Raw genomic sequence first — 18,690 nt, 5'->3', positions numbered from 1 at the left:
ATTAAAAAAATTTTATAAAATCAAATAATGAAATTCACTATAGTAACAGCCCGAAAAAGAAAAACCATATGATCATCTCAACAAATGTCAAAAACTTATCTGACAAACTTCAACACCTGTTATAAAAATTATCAGCAAACTAGGAATAGAAGGAAGCTTTCTCAACCTAAGAGTCAGGATATCTAGGAAAAAATACGCAGCTAACATCATACTTAAAGATGAAAGACTAATGCATTCGCTCAAGATTCTGCGTAAAACAAGCAATCTACCAGGCTTCTCATAAAGATCTGAAGAGAAAAGTAAAACTATCTTAACTTATAGACAACAAGACTGTGTAGTTGGAAAATCCTAAGGATTCAAAATAAAATAACCCTACCAAACCCGGTAGTGAATTTACAAGGATATAGGATAGATGCAAAGACAGTATACAAAACTTAACTCTATTTCCATATAGTAGCAACAAATGGAAAATGAAAATATTTTCTAAATATCATTTACTATAACAAAAAAACATAAAACATTTAGGCATAAATTTAACAAGAGATGCACAAAATTGCTATACTGAAAAACACTGCTGAGAAATTACAGATGATCTAAACAACAGAGATAGCACAGTCATGGGTTGAAAGATGTTAATATTGTTGAGTGTCAGGAAGCAGTTCTCTATGAGTATATTGTGTTTTTACACATCTTCCCTATGTTCCTATCTTTTAAAAATGTTTGTATTGTGAACAGCCTCAGAAAACAGAGCTAGTTTCTTCTTCTTCAGCAACAAGCAGCCATGTTTATTGTGTGACACAAAAGATTTGTTTCCCTAAGCTTAAGATTTCTGTCCTATAATACAACCTGCTATAGGTGCAGATCTCACTCAGCCATCTCAGTGTTGCTCCATGTGAAATGGGGCTGAGGGAACTAGCACAAGAAAATGCTAATATTCTGGCTACTGTCATTGCTGTGAGTAATAAAGGTCCTCTGCCTCTGACCCAGGCATCTTATATCCTCTACCAGCATCCATGAAACTATATGACAGGCTAACTTGTTACCTTTGAAGTAGTATAAAATCTCAAATCCTAAGATGTCACTTATTCCCCCCTACTAAGTTAAAGATTCAATGCAATCCCAATCAAATTCGTAACAGGACTGTTATAGAAATGAACAAGCTGATTCTGAAATTTATGCAGAAATACTAGATACCTAGAAGACACAAAACAATTTTGAAAAAAGATCAAACTTGCAGTCACACTACTTAATTTATGACTTGCTATAAAGCTACAATAATGAAGTATTGGCATAAGGATAGAAAAATCAATAACACAAAATAGATGTATATAAATAGACACACTTCATATGGTCAATTTTTTTTCCCAAAGGCATCAAAGCAATTCAATAGAAAAAGAAAAATATTTTCAAAAAACTCCGCTGGGAAAACTGGATATTATATGCATGGAAAAAAAACAAATCTGGATCTACGGTAACTCATACCATAGACAAAAAGTACCTCAAAATGGATAAAGACAAACAAAAGCTAAAACTATCAAGCTTCTAGAAGAAAACAAAGTGTCTTCACAATCTTGGAAGTAGGCAAAAATGTCTTAGACATCACAAAGAAAGCACTAACCATGAAAGAAAAAGTAATTATGACTTCTCAAAATTAAAAACTTATACTCATCAAAAGAAATGATCAATAAAATAGGCAAGCTATAGACTAGCAGAATATATTCACAACACATGTATCAGACCAAAGATTTGTATCCATAATATATAGAGATAACTCTTACAAATATGTAGGAAAAAAGGCATACAACCCAATTTAAGAATGGGCAAATTACTTGAACAGACACTTCACCAAAGAAAACATACACATAAAGGACATGTAAAAGTCCTCTAATTCTTTAGTCACTAGGGAAATCTAAATTAAGATCACAATGAGGAACCACTACATAACCACTAAAATGGTTAGAAATCAAAAAACTGACAATATCAAATGTTGGTGCAAATGTAGAGCCACTAGAATTCTCACACATTGCTGTTTGAAGTGGTTGGGGGAACAGTTAAGCAACTTCTTATAAAGTTAAATATATAGTTACCCCATGACTCAGCAATTCTACTCTCAAGTATTTACCTAAGAGAAATGAAAATATATGCATACAAAAATGTCTATGTAAGAACGTTCACAGCATTCTTTTGTTCATGGTAACCAAAAAATATAATCCAAACGCCCAACAAGTGAATAAATACTTAAACTGTGCTATATTCTTAGTATGGAATACCACTCAGCAGTAAAAAGGAACAAATTAGAGATACCTGCAGCATCATTAGCAAGTCTTAAAAGCATCATGCTGAATGCAAGTAGCCAAGCACAAAATGTATGATTCCATTCATACAGATTGATGCTTTAAAATACGTAAAACTAATCTATGATGAAAGAAATCAAAACAGTAGTTGTTTGGGATTGGTGTAGGAGGTAGGAACCAGAGCAAAGAATTGAAGGACTGACTGCTAAGGACCCAAGAGATCTTTCTAGGATGATAGAAATGTTGTATATCTTGTCAGGGATGTGGATTAAATAAATGTATGCATTTGTCAAAATATGAAACTGTTAAAACTTAAGATCTGTGCATTTTACTGCAGGTAAATTATATCTTAATAAAAACATTAAAATGAAAAAAGTGTATGGGCATTCTTCAACAAATAAACTGCAGAGAGAGAGAGAGAGACCACAAGCAAGGGAGAACCTGTTGACAGATTAAAAGACTAATAAATCAAATTGATCTACTGTAACATGTGGACCTTACTTGAATTCTGATTCTAACTGTTAAAAAAAAAAAAAAAAAAAAAAAGACCATTTATGACATTCAGTAAAGCTCACACCAGCACTTTGGGGGAACGAGGCAGGTGAATCACCTGAGGTCAGGAGTTCGAGACCAGCCTGCCCAATATGGTGAAAACCCGTTCTCTACTAAAAATACAAAAATTAGCCAGGTGTAGTTTTGGGTGCCTACAATCACAGCTACTCGGAGACTGAGGCAGGAGAATCACTTAAACCCAGGAGGTGAAGGTTGCAGTAAGCCAAAATTACACCACTGCACTCCAGCCTGGGTGACAAGAGCGAAACTCCATCTCTAAATAAATAAATGGAAATGTGAACATTAGCTGGATGCTTGATACTAATTCTATTGTATTGAAGCCATTTTAAACACAGTTTTACCCTCAACTCTTTTAGTAGTCCATTAAAATATATACGTTTGATTCTATCAATGTTAAACTTAACCATAGCCCCACAACATGTTTCATTAACAAAATTTTAATAAGGGAACAAGAGTGAGTTTGGTTGATAAGAGGGTAAATGAGAAGGTATGCTGTAGGTGGCAGTTTCTCAGTCCTTGTTCAAAAGTGATGTCTTATAGCCCTAATCCTTATGGCCGATCTGTGTGTAGTACAGATGGCCTATAAAATATAATGAAATACTTACTTGATTTTCTATATTCTGATTTCCAATAATTCACCTATGCAAGCAAAAGCATCTAACAAAGTTTTTATCAAGTTATTTTATATAAAATTTGGTTTTTATACAAAATTAAAATATCAGAATTTGGTAAAATAAAACTTTCCATAATTTAACAATGATGTTGATGAACTGAGACTGAGAAGTTGTAAAGACAATATTTATGAAAGGGATTTATATCATAGATACAAGCATCTTTGGTAACCTCTTCAGAAAAGAAAACAATAAATAAAAGTAAATTCCCTTATTTTCTGAGATCAAAACCTCTAGTAGCTTAGAAACAAAAAAAGTTGTCATGCTTTTAGGTCATAGGTCACCTCCATCTAGGGTTGCCAGGGCACTGAGATAAATGAACTTAATAATGGCACCTTCCAATTAGGCGAGTTTACAAACCAACCTACAAAATTGGGGAGAAAGAACATGTAGGCAGACCTGGAATCCTTAAGCAAGCTTCTCTCTTTCCACAAAAGCAGTTCAGAGATCTGTAAATATGTCCTGTAAGGCCAATCACAAAACTCCTCTGGTTTTAAGAGCAGAAAATTCTTTATAACTAGGGGCTTGTATTTTTTCCTTAATCTGCTACCTGTACCTCTCATAAGTACAACCTCTATCCATCTTTCTTGTCCTCTTACTCAGCCCTAGGCCTAGTTTAAAAAAAAAAAAAAAAAGGAACATATTAATTTTTTTCTTAATACTGAACTTCTAAGAGACCACTAATATAAGCAGCAACTCCAAACTCTTGAACAACAAAACTTTATAAACTTTCTGTATCTGTGGTAACAATTCCATCAATGAAAAGAACAAGCTATTAAAGAAATAATTATTTTTGAAAAGTAGAGGGCCACCTATGTAAAGAGACTGCTTTTTAAAAAAAAAATCCAGTATTTGGCAGCTGTAGCTCCTCTACAGGAATACAGAGAATATTTTTTTCATTCTCAACACAATTTTTTTTTGAAATGAAAAAGCAGGAAGACTTAGCTTTCTTTCTCAGTCAATTATCAACTGAAAAGAGAGAGCCAAATACCTGTATAATTCAGTATGTTTCAAGGAAGCTAGAATATTTATTTTGAAAAGTCTCTAGTTCACCTAATTATATGCTAATTTTTTAAATACATGTTAATAAAAACCATGTGTTTATGGAAAAATACACAATATTAACACCAAAAGTATTTCGATTCTCCCCAAAATTAATCCATAAATGTAATGCAAACTACTAAAACTCCAACAGAGGGAGAGGGGACAAGATAAAAAAATTTTAAGATGAGGTAGAAAATTATACACACATAATATAGCCAAGAAAAATATTTCTGGAAAAGCCATCTAGCTAGTATTTAAAAATTATAGCACAACAATCTGATACTTCTGTGTGATCTGACAGATAAATGGAAAAGCAGAGGAAATATTTCACCCATACAACAAGAATATGACAAAAATGGTACTTCAAAGTGGTTAAGAAGGATAATTCAAAACAAAAGGTATTGGAACAAATGGGAAATAATCTTGAAATATAAAATTATTTCACTACTTCACTTTCTAGAACAAACTGCAAATAAATCAAATAATTAAATGTTAAAATGAAATCATAAAACGTATAAAAGTACTCATTAGGAGTAAACATGGGGGAAAATTTTTATGATCCTCAAGAAGGATTTTCTAAGAATTACATAAAACTCAATTACTTTTTTGACTTTTATGACTCAAAGTCATAAAAGAAAATGATAAATCTGACTACGTAAAAATGTCTAAACAGAAAAATATACCATATGGTCAAAATACAAATAACAAATCAATAAAAAGTTTTCAAGACATATGACAAAAGGCTAGTTACCTTACAATGCAGATTAAGTGAATCTACACATATGAGACCAAAACCCCAAAAGAATAGGCAAAAGCTGTGATTAGAAACAAACTGACACCTAAGTCTATGAAAAATGACTCAAATGTAAATTAAAAGAACAATTTGCTAAACAATGTATTAGTTCACTAATATGTTGTGTTCATAAAGATATAAGGGAAAAGGTACCTTAACAGGTTAGTGGGAATATATGTTGGAACAATTCTTTGAATGACACTTGCATTAGCTACCAACATTTTAAATGCAAATATCCTTTGAACCAGTAATTCTACTTGCACAGATTTATCCTACAACATATATAATGGCATGTATTCCCAAAGAAGTGTATACAAGGGTGTTCACAGAAATATTATTTGTAAGAGAAAAAATTAAGTATCAACCTAAATAACCATCAATAAGGGACTGATTAAATAAAATACGGTACATCCCCAGAGTCCTCTGCATCTGTTTTTGTGGAAAATAAAGTGAAAAAGACATACATGTATAAATATTTTTCCACAGATTATCTCTAAACAGATACTCAAGAAACTACTAACAGAGGGTGGATCTACAGAAGACAATTTGTGGAAATCTGGGTAACCGCTAAAAAGAGTTACTTTTCTGTATATTCTTGTAGTACTATTTGGAATTTTTAACTTGTATATATAAATAAATAAATGCTTTCATAAGATTTGGGATTTTTATCGTGAGAAAATACTATAGTAATTCTAGAACTATACAGAATATGAAGATCAGCATCTTACTCATTCAACAAACTGAGTGCCTATCACATCTAAGGCACTGCAATGCAGATACAATGCATACAGTCCTTTTCCTCAAGGAAAAAGGTAACAGCACCTTTCCTCAAGCAGTACACCATCTGGTGGAGAACAGAAATCAGTAACCATACCATTACCTTTTATAGAATGATATATACTATGAAGAGATAAGAACAGAATGTTATGGAAACACATGATGAAAGCAGCTTAAATATCAATGATCATTCCAAGAAACATAAAAATCAATAGCTTAAATATGAAATTATCAACTCCTCCTTTGGGGTTAAAAAGGATGATGATGGCATTAGTCTGAGAAAATCTTAGCATCAATAAAACTGGGTCTCATCATTTTGCATACCTATGTACTGCACTAGCTATCCACAAAGGTCACATTCATTCAAACACTACTAACTATAGTTTTACCATTACAGTTCCCATCCCTAGTGCTATCATCCTCAGAAGAACCTGATCCCTTTAGAAACAAGAACAAAAAGTCTCAAAGAATGTACCATAAGTATAGTATATCTGCAACATTTACTTCTACTTATTTAGGGGTTCCAGGGAAGAACCAAGAAATAGCCATTCAGTTGATACTTTTATCCTGGGCTAGCAAAGTACTTTAAAAAGGAACCATTAAATTGAGGCTTTGAATCAGCAGTTATTCAAATAAGTTGCTTGAAGGTATATTATGAAAGTAACTGGCAGGGCACAGTGGCTCACACCTGTAATCTCAACACTTTCAGGGGTCGAGGCGGGAGTATTGCTTGAGCCCAGGAGTTCAAGACCAACCTGGCCAACATAGTAAGATCCCATCTTTAAAAAAATAAAAATAAAACTGGGAGCAGTGGCTCACACCTGTAATCCCAGCACTTTGGGAGGCCGAGGGAGGTGGGTCACCTGAGGTCAGGAGTTCAAGATCAGCCTGGCCAACATGGTGAAACCCCGTCTCTACTAAGAACACAAAAATGAGCCAGGCGTGGTGGCACATGCCTGTGGTCCCAGCTACTTGGGAGGCTGCGGCAGGAGAACCGCTTGAACCTAGGAGGTGGAGGTTGCAGTGAGCCGAGATTGTGCTACTGCACTCCAGCCTGGGCTACAGAGCAAGACTCCACCTCAAAAATAAAATAAAATAAAGTAAAATAAAATAAAATAAAAATAAAAATAAATCTAGGCTGGGCGTCGTGGCTCACGCCTGTAAACCCAGCACTTTGAGAGGACTGCTTGAGCTCAGGAGTTTGAGGCCAGCTTGGGCAACATGGCGAAACCCTGTCTCCACAAGAAATACAAAAATTACGTGCCTGTGGTCCCAGCTACTTGGGAGGTTGAGATGGCAAGATCACTTGAGCCCAGAAAAATGAGGCTACAGTGAGGCGAGACTGCACCACTACACTTCAGCCTAGGTGAAAGAGCAAGATCCTGTCTCCAAAATATAAATAAATGTACATTTTAAAAATAAAATAAAATTTTTTTTAAAACTTAAAAATAGCCAGCATGGGGGTGTGCACCTGTAGTCCCAGCTACTTGGGGGGCTGAAGTAGGAGGACTGCTTACGCCCAGGAGGTCAAGGCTATAGTGAGCCATAATCACGCCACTGCACTCCAGCCAGAGCGAGAGAGTAAGACTCTGTCTCAAAAACAAACAAACAAACACTTGCCAGGCATGGTTGCTCATGCCTGTAATCCCAGCATTTGGGAGGCCCAGGCAGGAGGATCGCTTCAGGCCCCAAGTTTGAGACCCACCTGGACAAAAGTGAGACCATCATTTTTTGGTTTTCAGATTTTTTAAAAGAAAGTAACTACACATAAAACAAAGCCAATTAGTGGACATTAGGTAACATGCTCCTTTTCAGAAACGTTTTTGTAATACGGCAAATCCTTTAAGTTTACAATAACATAGCACTAAAATAGCATGTTTTCTAAACACTATTCCATGTAGTTATTTATCAGTGGTTCCATGTATATCCATTACTTCATTTTAAAAAGGACTTGAGAGTTTGCAAATTACAAAAAAAAAAAAAAAAACACAAACACAAATTTGACACTGAGTTGCTGAGGAACCAATCTGAAACATAATTCACCATATCCATAGGGAGGATACTACTTATTCCCAACTTTTAAAAATAAGAAATGGCTTAACCAGAAATTATTCAGAATGACAAAAATGAAAGTGGGGAATGGACGGGCATGACTTTCTTGTCTTTAGAAGCATCTACTTACTTCCTGGGAACTTGGACTTTATATTAAGAACTGATACCTAATATTTAAACCATATGTCATACAAAATCTTAAAATTTCTAATACATGCTCCTATGCCAATAGAAATGATCATATAATAAATGGCTTTATAATACTAAAAACTAGTCATTTTTAAGCCCCAACCCATAATCTACATTGATGAGCAATATTCAATTTTACACAAATTTTCATGGCAATTAAATTTTGGCAGTCTCTGAAGCTGATTTAATAAGCACTAATATTCTTTTCTTTGTTTTTACATTCATGGTTTCCAAGTCCTATCAATTTGTCTTTCATACAGCCTTTTTGTAACCTAACTATACAGATTCACAGCCAATTAAAGAAAGCATGCTTCTTATACTCTTATATTCCTCCTTTCTATTCTATTCCATTTTCACTGAATGAACAAATAATGAACTAGTTCAGGCCCTACTCATCTCTCTCAGAACTACTGTAATAGCTTTCTAAATAATTCATCTGTTTTTCCTTCCCACCTATCTTAAACATTGTCACCAATTTTCTAACACCGCTTTCCCGGTGCCTTCGCTCAGTTCAAATAACCTTCAATGGCTGTCTTCCCAAAGCCTAAAGCTCTAATTTGAGAGGGGGTGAAAAATAACAACTTTAGAAACAACAATTAATAAAAACCTTTTTGGTTTCATAATATAAATTACCAAAAGCAAGGGCAACCGGATAGCAGAGCATGGATTAAAGTGGAATGATAAAATCCAAATTCCTTAATTTTGCATTCTGTATCTTTCAGAATCCAGATCTACGTATTTTCGGTCTCAATGTTCGGTTTAGAACATGTCCAGAGACCAGCTCGAAGTCACCCTTAATTATGTTTCAACTGCTCTCAAATCAATTTCTAGCCAGAGTTTTCTGTGCATATCCTCAAAGCCTTACTTAACCAACCACTAAGCCAAGTATTTTTCCATGAAAAATGGCCCTCAAGTGAAAGGTTTTAGTCTCACTTCAGTTACTGCATTGCGATGGAGATGCGCTGACAACAGCAAACAGTAAAATTACAACTTATTAACAGATGAAAATGAGGGCTTACTCATAAATAATGTAAACAGCAATGTTAAACAGACAATTGTCAGTGATCTAGAAACCCTCTCTTCCAGGTAGGCTAGTCTATGCTTCTAACCCTGCTCTGCACATTTCTCACCTTTATCTCACATCAGTCCTCAGTAGCCCTGAATCTTCCAAACTTATCTTAGTTCCAAAATCACAATATAATTATTTAATAACCATATATATATATTTTTTAATGCTAAACATTTTTACCATCACCTGTTAGAGACCCCCAGTGATCTGGGTGGGTGAGGCCACCTCTCCACTCTCCCACTAGTTTTTCTCACTAGTCTTACACTAGATTCTCCGACACAAAGAGCTCATTTCTGCCTCAGGGGTTTGCCTGAAGTTGCTTGGAATTTTTTTATCTCTGCAGCTCAAATCTCACCTTCTAAGCCTTTCTTAGTGTTCATGGGGGCTTAAAAAGCCCCCATAAATCTCCATCATTCTCTATGCCATTATCCTGTTTATTTTCCTCATACCACGGCTATTCTGGGTTCTTTATTTATGTGCTTATTATCTGTACTCTCCCAAGGGGGAGAACATGTGTCTTGCTTATTGCTATACCCTCAAAGCTCAGAATAGATCCTGTCTCTTGGTAGGCAATCAATAATCGGTTGAATTAATGAACAAACTCTTGAATGCATTAAGAAATCCAGACATATTGAAAATGGTTAACTATCCACGACCATAATCACAATGCTCTTACACTTACTAATAGAACTAAAGTTTCCCAATAGGTATCATCAATATGGAATTAGGGAACTCTGAACAGGCAATATTCTTTCCCCTTTGCCTTCCAACCTCAGCATTCCAACACACAAGATTCCAAGAGAGTGCTGTCACCCCCTGAATCCCTAATGTTCAAAGACAGAACTCTTTTCTTTGTTCCCATACCAACACAAGATGAGTATGCTTTTGTCAATCATTAAACTTCCTGTGGCCGGGCACAGTGGCTCACACCTGTAATCCCAACACTTTGGGAGGCTGAGGCCGGCGGATCACTGGAGGTCAGGAGTTCAAGACCAGCCTGGCCAACATGCTGAAATCCCATCTCTACTAAAAATACAAAAATTAGCTGGGCATGGTGGCAGGCGTCTGTAATCCCAGCTACTCGGGAGGCTGAGGCAGGAGAATCACTTGACTCTGGGAGGCGGAGGTTGCAGTGAGCCGAGATTGTGTCACTGCACTCCAGCCTGGGCAACAAGAGGGAGACTATCTCAAAAAAAAAAAAAAAAAAAAAAAACTCTGTTTAAAAACTTATATTTTTCTCTCTTGCCTCAGTTTCCCTCAAGTATGTCTTTTTCATAAAGAAAAAGATTGTTACTCCTCATCTTCTAAGACCTTTAACATGGCAATTAGTGTTTTGAGTAGTATGGGGGTGAGGAGTATATCAACATCAAAATATTATTCAAAAGCATCACAATTGGCTTATTTTTCCCCATTGTGGAGAAGTGAATTAAGAAAAAAAAAAATCAGACTGATTTTCTTTTAAGAAATGAACCACCTCTAACATCCTACAAGGCTATGAAGATTTCCAAGCAGGCAGTTTACACTACTTGATTCTTGACCTTTTATACCTAAAGGTCCTACTGCTAGTGGGACACGCTTTCCGTCCCCGAAGTAGCAAGTACTTATGAATGCATCTAATTTATTATGCATTCTCAATCTCTAACTAACGTGATTTTTTTCCCTTCCAAAATAATTTCCCAAGATGAAAACGGCAATAAAACAATATGCCTAATAATAATATACAATCAGGGACTTAGGTGAAAGAAAGAACTTGAAAACTATTTTACAGACCATACATACAGTCATGCCTCACTGAACAGTGGGAACAGGATCTGAGAAATGTATTGTTAGGCAATTCTGTCGTTGTGCAAACATCAGTGTACTTACACAAACCTAGATGGTAGAGCCTACTATACATCTAGGCTATATGGTATAATCAGTTGCTCCTAGGCTACTAACCTATACAGAATGTTACTGTAGGCAACTGTAACACAATGGTATTTGTGTAGTGCTTATCTAAACATACCTAAAATACACTGTACAAAGGATTAAAAGATGGCACACGTGTACAGGGCATTGGCCATGAATAGAGCTTGCAAGCCTAGAAGCTGCTCTGGATGTTAGTAGCAAGTGAATGTGAAAGCCTAGGACACTACCATGCACTACTGTACAACTTACACTCTACAGTTAAGCTACACTAAATTTATCTTTAGATATATTTCTTCAACAATAAATTAACCTTAGCTTACTGTAACTTTTCTATTTTATAAACTTTTTGGCTCTTTTGTAATAACGTTTAACTTAAAACACAAACACCTTTTATAGCTATAGAAAAAAATTTTATATCCTTATTCTATAAGCTTTTTTCTACTTTTTTTTTTAACGTTTGTTACAAACTTAAGATACAAACACATTACCCTAGGCCTACACAGGGTCAGGATCAAGACGTCGCTAGTCGGCAGGAATTTTTCAGCTCCATTATAACCTTTCGGGGCCACCGTTGCATATGCGTCTGTCCTTGACCTAAAGGTCGTTATGCGGCACGTGACTGTATTTTGATTCTGTAACCTAAAACATATCACTTCTGAAAAACTGTATTTCTAACCAATATATATGAAAACGTCTGTCTCAAAACACTTCTCTATGTCTCATGGTAAATCTGCCACGAGTTCAATTAGCCAATTCCTGGCAAGGAATCCACAGGTTTTCCCTTCTTTAGGAATGTCAACCATTTTGCCTTTTATTTTTTTCTTTAAGATTCAATTATGATGCACTAAGAGGCTGGGCCAAGTCCACACTAACATCAATTCCTCCGACCCTGCAGCTGAAACCCTGGCAGAACTACGCCCCCTCGGAACACAATGCCCAGATCCTCTCTCCCTGGCTCGGTTTAGCTCGTGGGGAGCAGTCCACATCACACCCCGGTGAGCTGGGCGGTGGCAGGACTTTACCAGAACTCTCTCCTTCCCGTTTCTCCACGCACCACACCACTGGAGGCGCTCTCCCTTCACTGCGGTTGGGTCAATGTGGACGTTTTCCACTCGGCCAGCTCCCCACAAGCACAGGAGGGGGAGGGGAAGCGCAAAGGGGCCACCCACGCCAGGCAGGAGGTGAGAAGGGAGCCCAGGGCCGAATGCAGGTCAACAGACCCGCAGCACAACTGCACCTTTTCCAAAGGAGCAACCCAGACGAGTAGACAAAAGCACCTCCTAAAAAGGTCTGGGTGCCAAGGCCTTTCCTTCCTTACTTCGAACCCAACCAACCCAATAAATCCACAACCCTGGTTCCCGGGTATACACCCGGCTCCTACTACGGGTGGGTGCCTAACTTCCGAGAATCGGTACGCTGGGCACCACAGAGGGTAGAAGTGGGAGCCGGGTGCGGTGCACGTGTTCCCCGAAACGAAGACGGACAATGAGAACAAGCCCGGCCTCCAAGGGCCGCCCCACCCTTCTCCCCGCGCTTCCAACCAGGAGGGGCGCCATCGCCCCGAAGTCTGCAGACAAAGCCCCCTCGAGGCGGAGAGGAGGGCCCAGCCCAAAGCATCTCGGGCTGCACACAAAAGAGGGAGGGGCGCGAGGGGCGGCGCAAAGCGAGAGGGCGCGGCACTCACCCACGGAGCCCGAGGAGCCCCTGCGCTTGGGCGCGGCCGGGGTGGAAGGGGGCGCGGCGGGAGCCGGGGCGGGCGGGGTCCACGCGGGCTCGGCCTGGGGGCTCACGCTGGCCGGGGGAGGAGGGGGAGGCCGGGCCGGAGGCTCATCGTCCTCAAGGAGCTTGGAGGGCGAGACTGCGGCAGCAGAGAGCGAGGATGGCGCGGGCACCGTCGACGACACCGGGCTCGGGTCCCAAGACGGCTGCCGCTCCGGGGCGGCGGGGGGCGCGGCCGGCAGGGGTCCCCGGGGCGCCGGCGGTACGAAGTCATTTCCGAAGTCCATCAGGGGGGCGCCGGCGGCAGGGGCGGTGGGCACCGGGGCGGTGGGCACCGGGGCCGCAGACAGCCCAGCGGCGGGCTTCCTCTCCAGCACCTCCAGCTCCTCCAGGTCTTCGTCCTCGTCCTCTTCTTCCTCCTCCTCTTCTTCCTCCTCGTCCTCGGGCTCCCTCACGAACTGGTACTTGAACGCGGGCTGCGGCCGGGGTGGGCTGTCCGAGGACGAGACCAGAGGCGACTGGTCCAGGTCTTCCATGGCTGGCGGGTGGAGATGATGCTGCAGCTGCTGCTGCCGCCGCCGGAGCCGCGTCTCAGAGCCGCCGGCGGTTGTGGGGGTTGGGGAGGACTGAGAGGGGCTGGGCCGAGCGAGCCGAGGGACCTACTGTGGTGACGGCTCCCGGAACAATGAGACTGCTCCTCCTGCCTCCGCGCCGGTGATGCGCCACCCGCCCTGTCCCCAGTTGCCGCCGCCGCCGCCCAGACGAGCTAGGAGAGAGGCCAGCGGACTCTCCGCCCAGTTTGGCGTGACTCACCCTACCCGGGGGAGGGCAGGGACTGGCGCGGGAGGGAGAGAGCCAATCGGCTACAGGATAGAGAAGATAGGCGTCCAGCCAGGCCAACGGAGAGGGAAGGAGATGAAAGTGGGTGGGGATTACGGCACTTCCTCTCTCTTAGCGGCGGGGATTGCGTTCAATGGGCGGTGCTGGGAGCTGGGAGCTCCACCCCCACTTTGAGTAACTGTGAGTTGGGGTGGGGTCTTGGCCTTGCCGGCAGCTGGGGGTCCGTCTGTCGTAGAGCACTGGGAAACGGGGCGGGCTGCTGGCTGGGAGGGGTCGGCGCGGTTCCTGGCGCGCCACCGGAAGGGCGTTATCCTGGGGGACTGGGAGTGGAAACTTTCCTCCCGGGAAAGGAAGAAACCCGACTGGAGAAAGGTATTAACGGGACTGTGAAGTGGGCCCTAAGGATTTTTAAAGATTTTAGAAATAAAATATTATTTTTTCACTTAATGTTCCAAACCACATCACTACTACTACCACCCTCAAATAAGAAAAAACTTGTTTTTTTGACAGACTCACTCAGTCTAAACCGCAGCCCCTGGAATTGGTAGGCAAAACAGCTGTGCTGAATTAACTGGGGATCTGGGGCCGACCATTTGAAAGTCTGCTCTTCTTCCAAAGCGAGTTTGGGGCCCTGCCTGATGCTGGACTCTTACATGGTAGGAGAGTGAGTCACCCAAAGAGAGAGGCAGCGGGAGACCGGAAAGTGGAAATGCAAAGATGCCTTGGAAAGCTAATTTGGTTCACGTTACATTTCAGTCACCTTAGGTTCATGAGTCAACATTTCGGATGATTCAGGCCTTCTGGGAGTCAGGAAGCCCCATACTCATTGGTTTGATACGCAGGAATAAGCATGATCCCCATTCCACTTTTTCTGAGGCTGGAGAGTTTAAAGAAAGTAATTGCAGAACATGTAAGAATCAGGATCTTTCTGATTTACCTTTCAAAAATATTCACTGCATGCCTACTCTAGAGGCCCTGCAGAGAAAAGGATAACCCGCTTTCAAGTTGCTCAAAGTCTAAATCTGCTGTACCTGACAGGTATTGGCTACTTAGTCACTGGCTACTTGTGGCTACTGATGGAACACTCAGAATGTATGTAGCTAGGCTGAAATTAGATGTGCTGTGTCAAATGCGCACTGGATTTCAAGAATTAGTACCCCCCAAATGTAAAATATCTCAGCTTTCGTATTGACTTAATGTTGAAATTGATATTTTGGATATATTGGGATAAGTATAATATTAAATTAATTTTACTTGTTCTTTTTAAAGCAGCTTCTAGAGTATTTTAAATACATACTGGCTCACATTATATTTCTTTTGGACAGTGCTAGTCTAGATTAATAATTAAGAAATTTTGATTGCCATGGGGAATCACTGGTTATTTAAGCAAATTCTTAGCTCCAACTAATTTATATTACTGTGGCTTAATTTGGGTATTAAAGAAGAAAAGTAGGAGTTGGAGGGAGGGTTAAATAGGTGGAACACAGAAGATTTTGGGGGCAGTGAAACTGTTCTGTATTATCCTGTATTGGTGGATACATAACATTATGCATTTGACAAAACCCATAGGACTATACAAAAGAAAGAGTGAACCCTAATGTAGACTATTGACTTTAGTTAATGATATGTCAATATCAGTTCATCAGTTGTAATAAATGTACCACTTCAATGCAATATGTTAATAATAGAGGAAACTGGTTAGGGGGCAGGAGTGGGAGTGTATGGAACTCTGCACTTCCTGTTCACTTTTTCTGTAAACCTAAAACTGCTCTAAGAAATAAAGTCTGTGAACCTTTAAAAAAGGAAAAGAATAAAGATTTCCTGGCAATGTTACTTGATTGGGTTAATTATCAACAAGATATTCAAGACCTATCACATCAATTCCACAGAGAACTGGCTTTATTTGTACAAAACGTTTGTGACTTGCTTTGAGCTTGGTTTTATTTTTTGGAGGGGTTGGGAAGAATAGGAAGAGAGATGTATTGATGTAGAATTTTGGGGCGGGAGGTTAAAGCCAAATGAATTTAAACAAAACAAATTTCTACAGTGATGACTACAAGAGACATATTTGAAGTCTTTGTCAAATATTTATCAAAAATTATCAAAAATTTGCCTGATTTTCAACCAATTGCATACACATACAAAAATATACTAACAATATTTTATGATACGACCTTTTCTGTTGTCACAGTTTAGCTATCAGCAGTTCAGTCTTCCCCTTATGCTTTTCCCACTATGAGTGTTCTGATAATCCTTAGTGATAAGTTTCACAGGGCTTTTATATAGGTCTAATATAAATAAGACTTACGTTATTTGTAAGTTGTTTAGATGATAGTTCTACATTCATATATCCCTGTACCTACTACTACTAAAATAGTCTCAAGGGAATATCTTTACTCAAAGTTTCACAAAAGAATAATTGTAAATAGTAGACTTACAATTTTAATAGGAAATAACAGTTAATATTGATGCAATAATATAAGCACTATCTGGTGCAGAGTAAAAATAAATTTTATGAATCTCAGTGACTTCTAAAAAAATAAGTATTTGATAGATAGATGAGTAAAGAGTTTGCCCAGCGTTCATAGAATGATCAATAAAGCAAAAAGAAAGGAGGCTGTTGCTGCTCTACCACAATTAAAAGTAAAGCTAGTGATAACATTATTGTAACTAGATGTGAATATCACTCTCACTAACAGAATTCTGGTGAACATTTGAACCAGTTAAAGGAAAAATGCACATTCTAGGTATTAATAATAGTTTTAAAATAATTGTTCAATGATTTATATTTGAAAATAGCTTATCGGCCGGGCACGGTGACTCATGCCTATAATCCCAGCACTTTGGGTGGCTGAGGTGGGTAGATCTCTTGAGGTCAGGAGTTTGAGACCAGCCTGGCCAACATGGTGAAACCCCATCTCTACTAAAAATACCAAATTAGCAGGGCATGGTGGTGCACGCCTGTAACCCCAGCTACTTGGGAGGCTTAGGCAGGAGAATTGCTTGAACCTGGGAGGCAGAGGTTGCAGTGAGCCAAGATCGTGCTGTTGCACTCCAGCCTGGGTGACAAGAGCAAAACTCCATCTCAAAAAAAAAAAAAAAAAAAAAAAAAAAAAGAGAAGAAAAGAAAATACCTTTTCAGAAGTAGAAGATTAAAGTTTTCAGATACCACTGGTTAGTAGCTGTTCTCTCTGAGAACACTACAAGAGAGCCAGCCTGGTAGAATCATAGAATCTCAGGGTTGGGAGAACTTTGGGAGGTCAGCTTGACCAATCTCCCTTCCATTATCAGGGTCTCACTTATAAGCAAGAGCTAAATAATGTGTACATATGGACATAGAGTTTGGAACGATAGTGGAGACTCAGAAGATGGGGGAAGGAGAGGGGATGATGAGAAATTCCTTCTTGGTACAATGCACATTATTAGGTGATAGATACACTAAAAGGGTGACCACTATGCAATCAATACATGCAACAAAATTACACTTGTACCCATAAATTTATACAAATAAAAAATTTAAATAGTTAAAAAGAAATTCTTAAGAGTACCAAAATGATGTTTCAGTCTCTTTTAAATAGAAAGATTGAATGTAATTCAGTGGTGCTCTTCAACACAGGCCAGTCATTTTCAGTAGGTGAAAATCTGTGGTTGACTGCTCTTGAAACTGGTATGTCTGTAATCCACCTCTCATCTTTCTTCTCTTGCTGAACCATCCCTTTTGTGCTTTCACTTTATACTTTTTCATAAGATAAATATTTGTTGGGTATACAGTCTACACCAGGCCCTGCTCAAGACTTTGAAGAATACAGCACTAAGCCAAACAGACACAAATGTGCTTGCATGTTTTCAGTAAGAGACCTATTAGTTGGAGAAATCACCCATTCCATTTCTGTAGTATTATTTGCAGAATGCTAAATTGACACCTAAGCTGGTATTTGTAGAACAAGTTAATTGTACTTGCATTATGTATGCCCCTCAAAAGAGTTAAAAGGCGCAGGATGGGTATACTCTTGCCTACATGTAGCAGGATGTGAACTCCAGATGAGAGGTGGATTGTAGAGAAACCTATTTCAAGAGCAGTCAACCACAGCTTTTTCACCTCTGAAAATGACTTGCCCGTGTTCAGGAGCGCCACTGAATGACATTTGACCTTTCTATGTAAAAAAGACTGAAATATCATTTTGGCACCGTTAAGTGAAAAATTAACAGCATGCTAAGTTGTTGTCCCTGTCATTTTGCTGGGATGTTAGATTTTATGAAATGTACCATTGTGTGAAATGCACCATTTTGTGAAATACAGTTCATGGTTCTATTCAACATCTTAACCTATATTAAATCCGTTCTGTAATAAGAATAGAAATATAAATATAGGATCAACTTCTTCAGTCATGCTAGTTAAGCATTGACAGTTAGTGTTGGACCTAAAATAAAAATGTTAAGTCCTAAAAAGAAATCACATAATAAGCAAGTGAAAGTCATAATTAAAATTGAACCAAATCTTTCTCCTTTAACTGTTTTCAGTCCTCTGCATTATTAGAAATTAGGCTATTTGAATATGCATTGTTTCCCTGGAGAAATTTATTTTAATCTAGCAAAAAAATTATTTCAGATCCAAGAAAGTTCATTTTGATCTAGCAGTACAAAACCAAGCAGAAGACATCCTATGCGGTCTTAGACAAATAAAAATGTGTCCTCATATGAAGAATGCAGACAAGAGTCCACAAAATTTAACAACTCATTCTAATATATAACTTATTATTT

General features: G+C 39.1%; 1 protein-coding gene across 3 annotated transcripts in view; it reads right to left on the bottom strand.

The window, feature by feature from the left end:
• The window catches only part of RTN4 (reticulon 4), an 80,056-nt gene extending 65,105 nt beyond the window's left edge, over nucleotides 1–14,951 (bottom strand). For 2 of the 3 annotated variants that reach the window (XM_050754624.1, XM_050754627.1), the window contains exon 1: nucleotides 13,055–14,951. In XM_050754624.1, the coding sequence (XP_050610581.1) occupies nucleotides 13,055–13,625 (571 nt within the window). In that variant the 5' untranslated portion in view covers nucleotides 13,626–14,951. Of the gene's footprint in view, nucleotides 1–12,392; nucleotides 12,542–13,054 lie in introns of those variants that run through there. The other variant, XM_050754626.1, reaches the window with a different exon arrangement.
• Between the last annotated feature and the right edge of the window lie 3,739 nt (nucleotides 14,952–18,690).

The sequence above is a fragment of the Macaca thibetana genome, chromosome 13 (genome assembly GCF_024542745.1).
Source record: "Macaca thibetana thibetana isolate TM-01 chromosome 13, ASM2454274v1, whole genome shotgun sequence".
In the NCBI taxonomy this organism is placed as follows: Eukaryota; Metazoa; Chordata; class Mammalia; order Primates; family Cercopithecidae; genus Macaca; species Macaca thibetana.
This window is presented reverse-complemented; position numbering and strand designations above follow the sequence as displayed.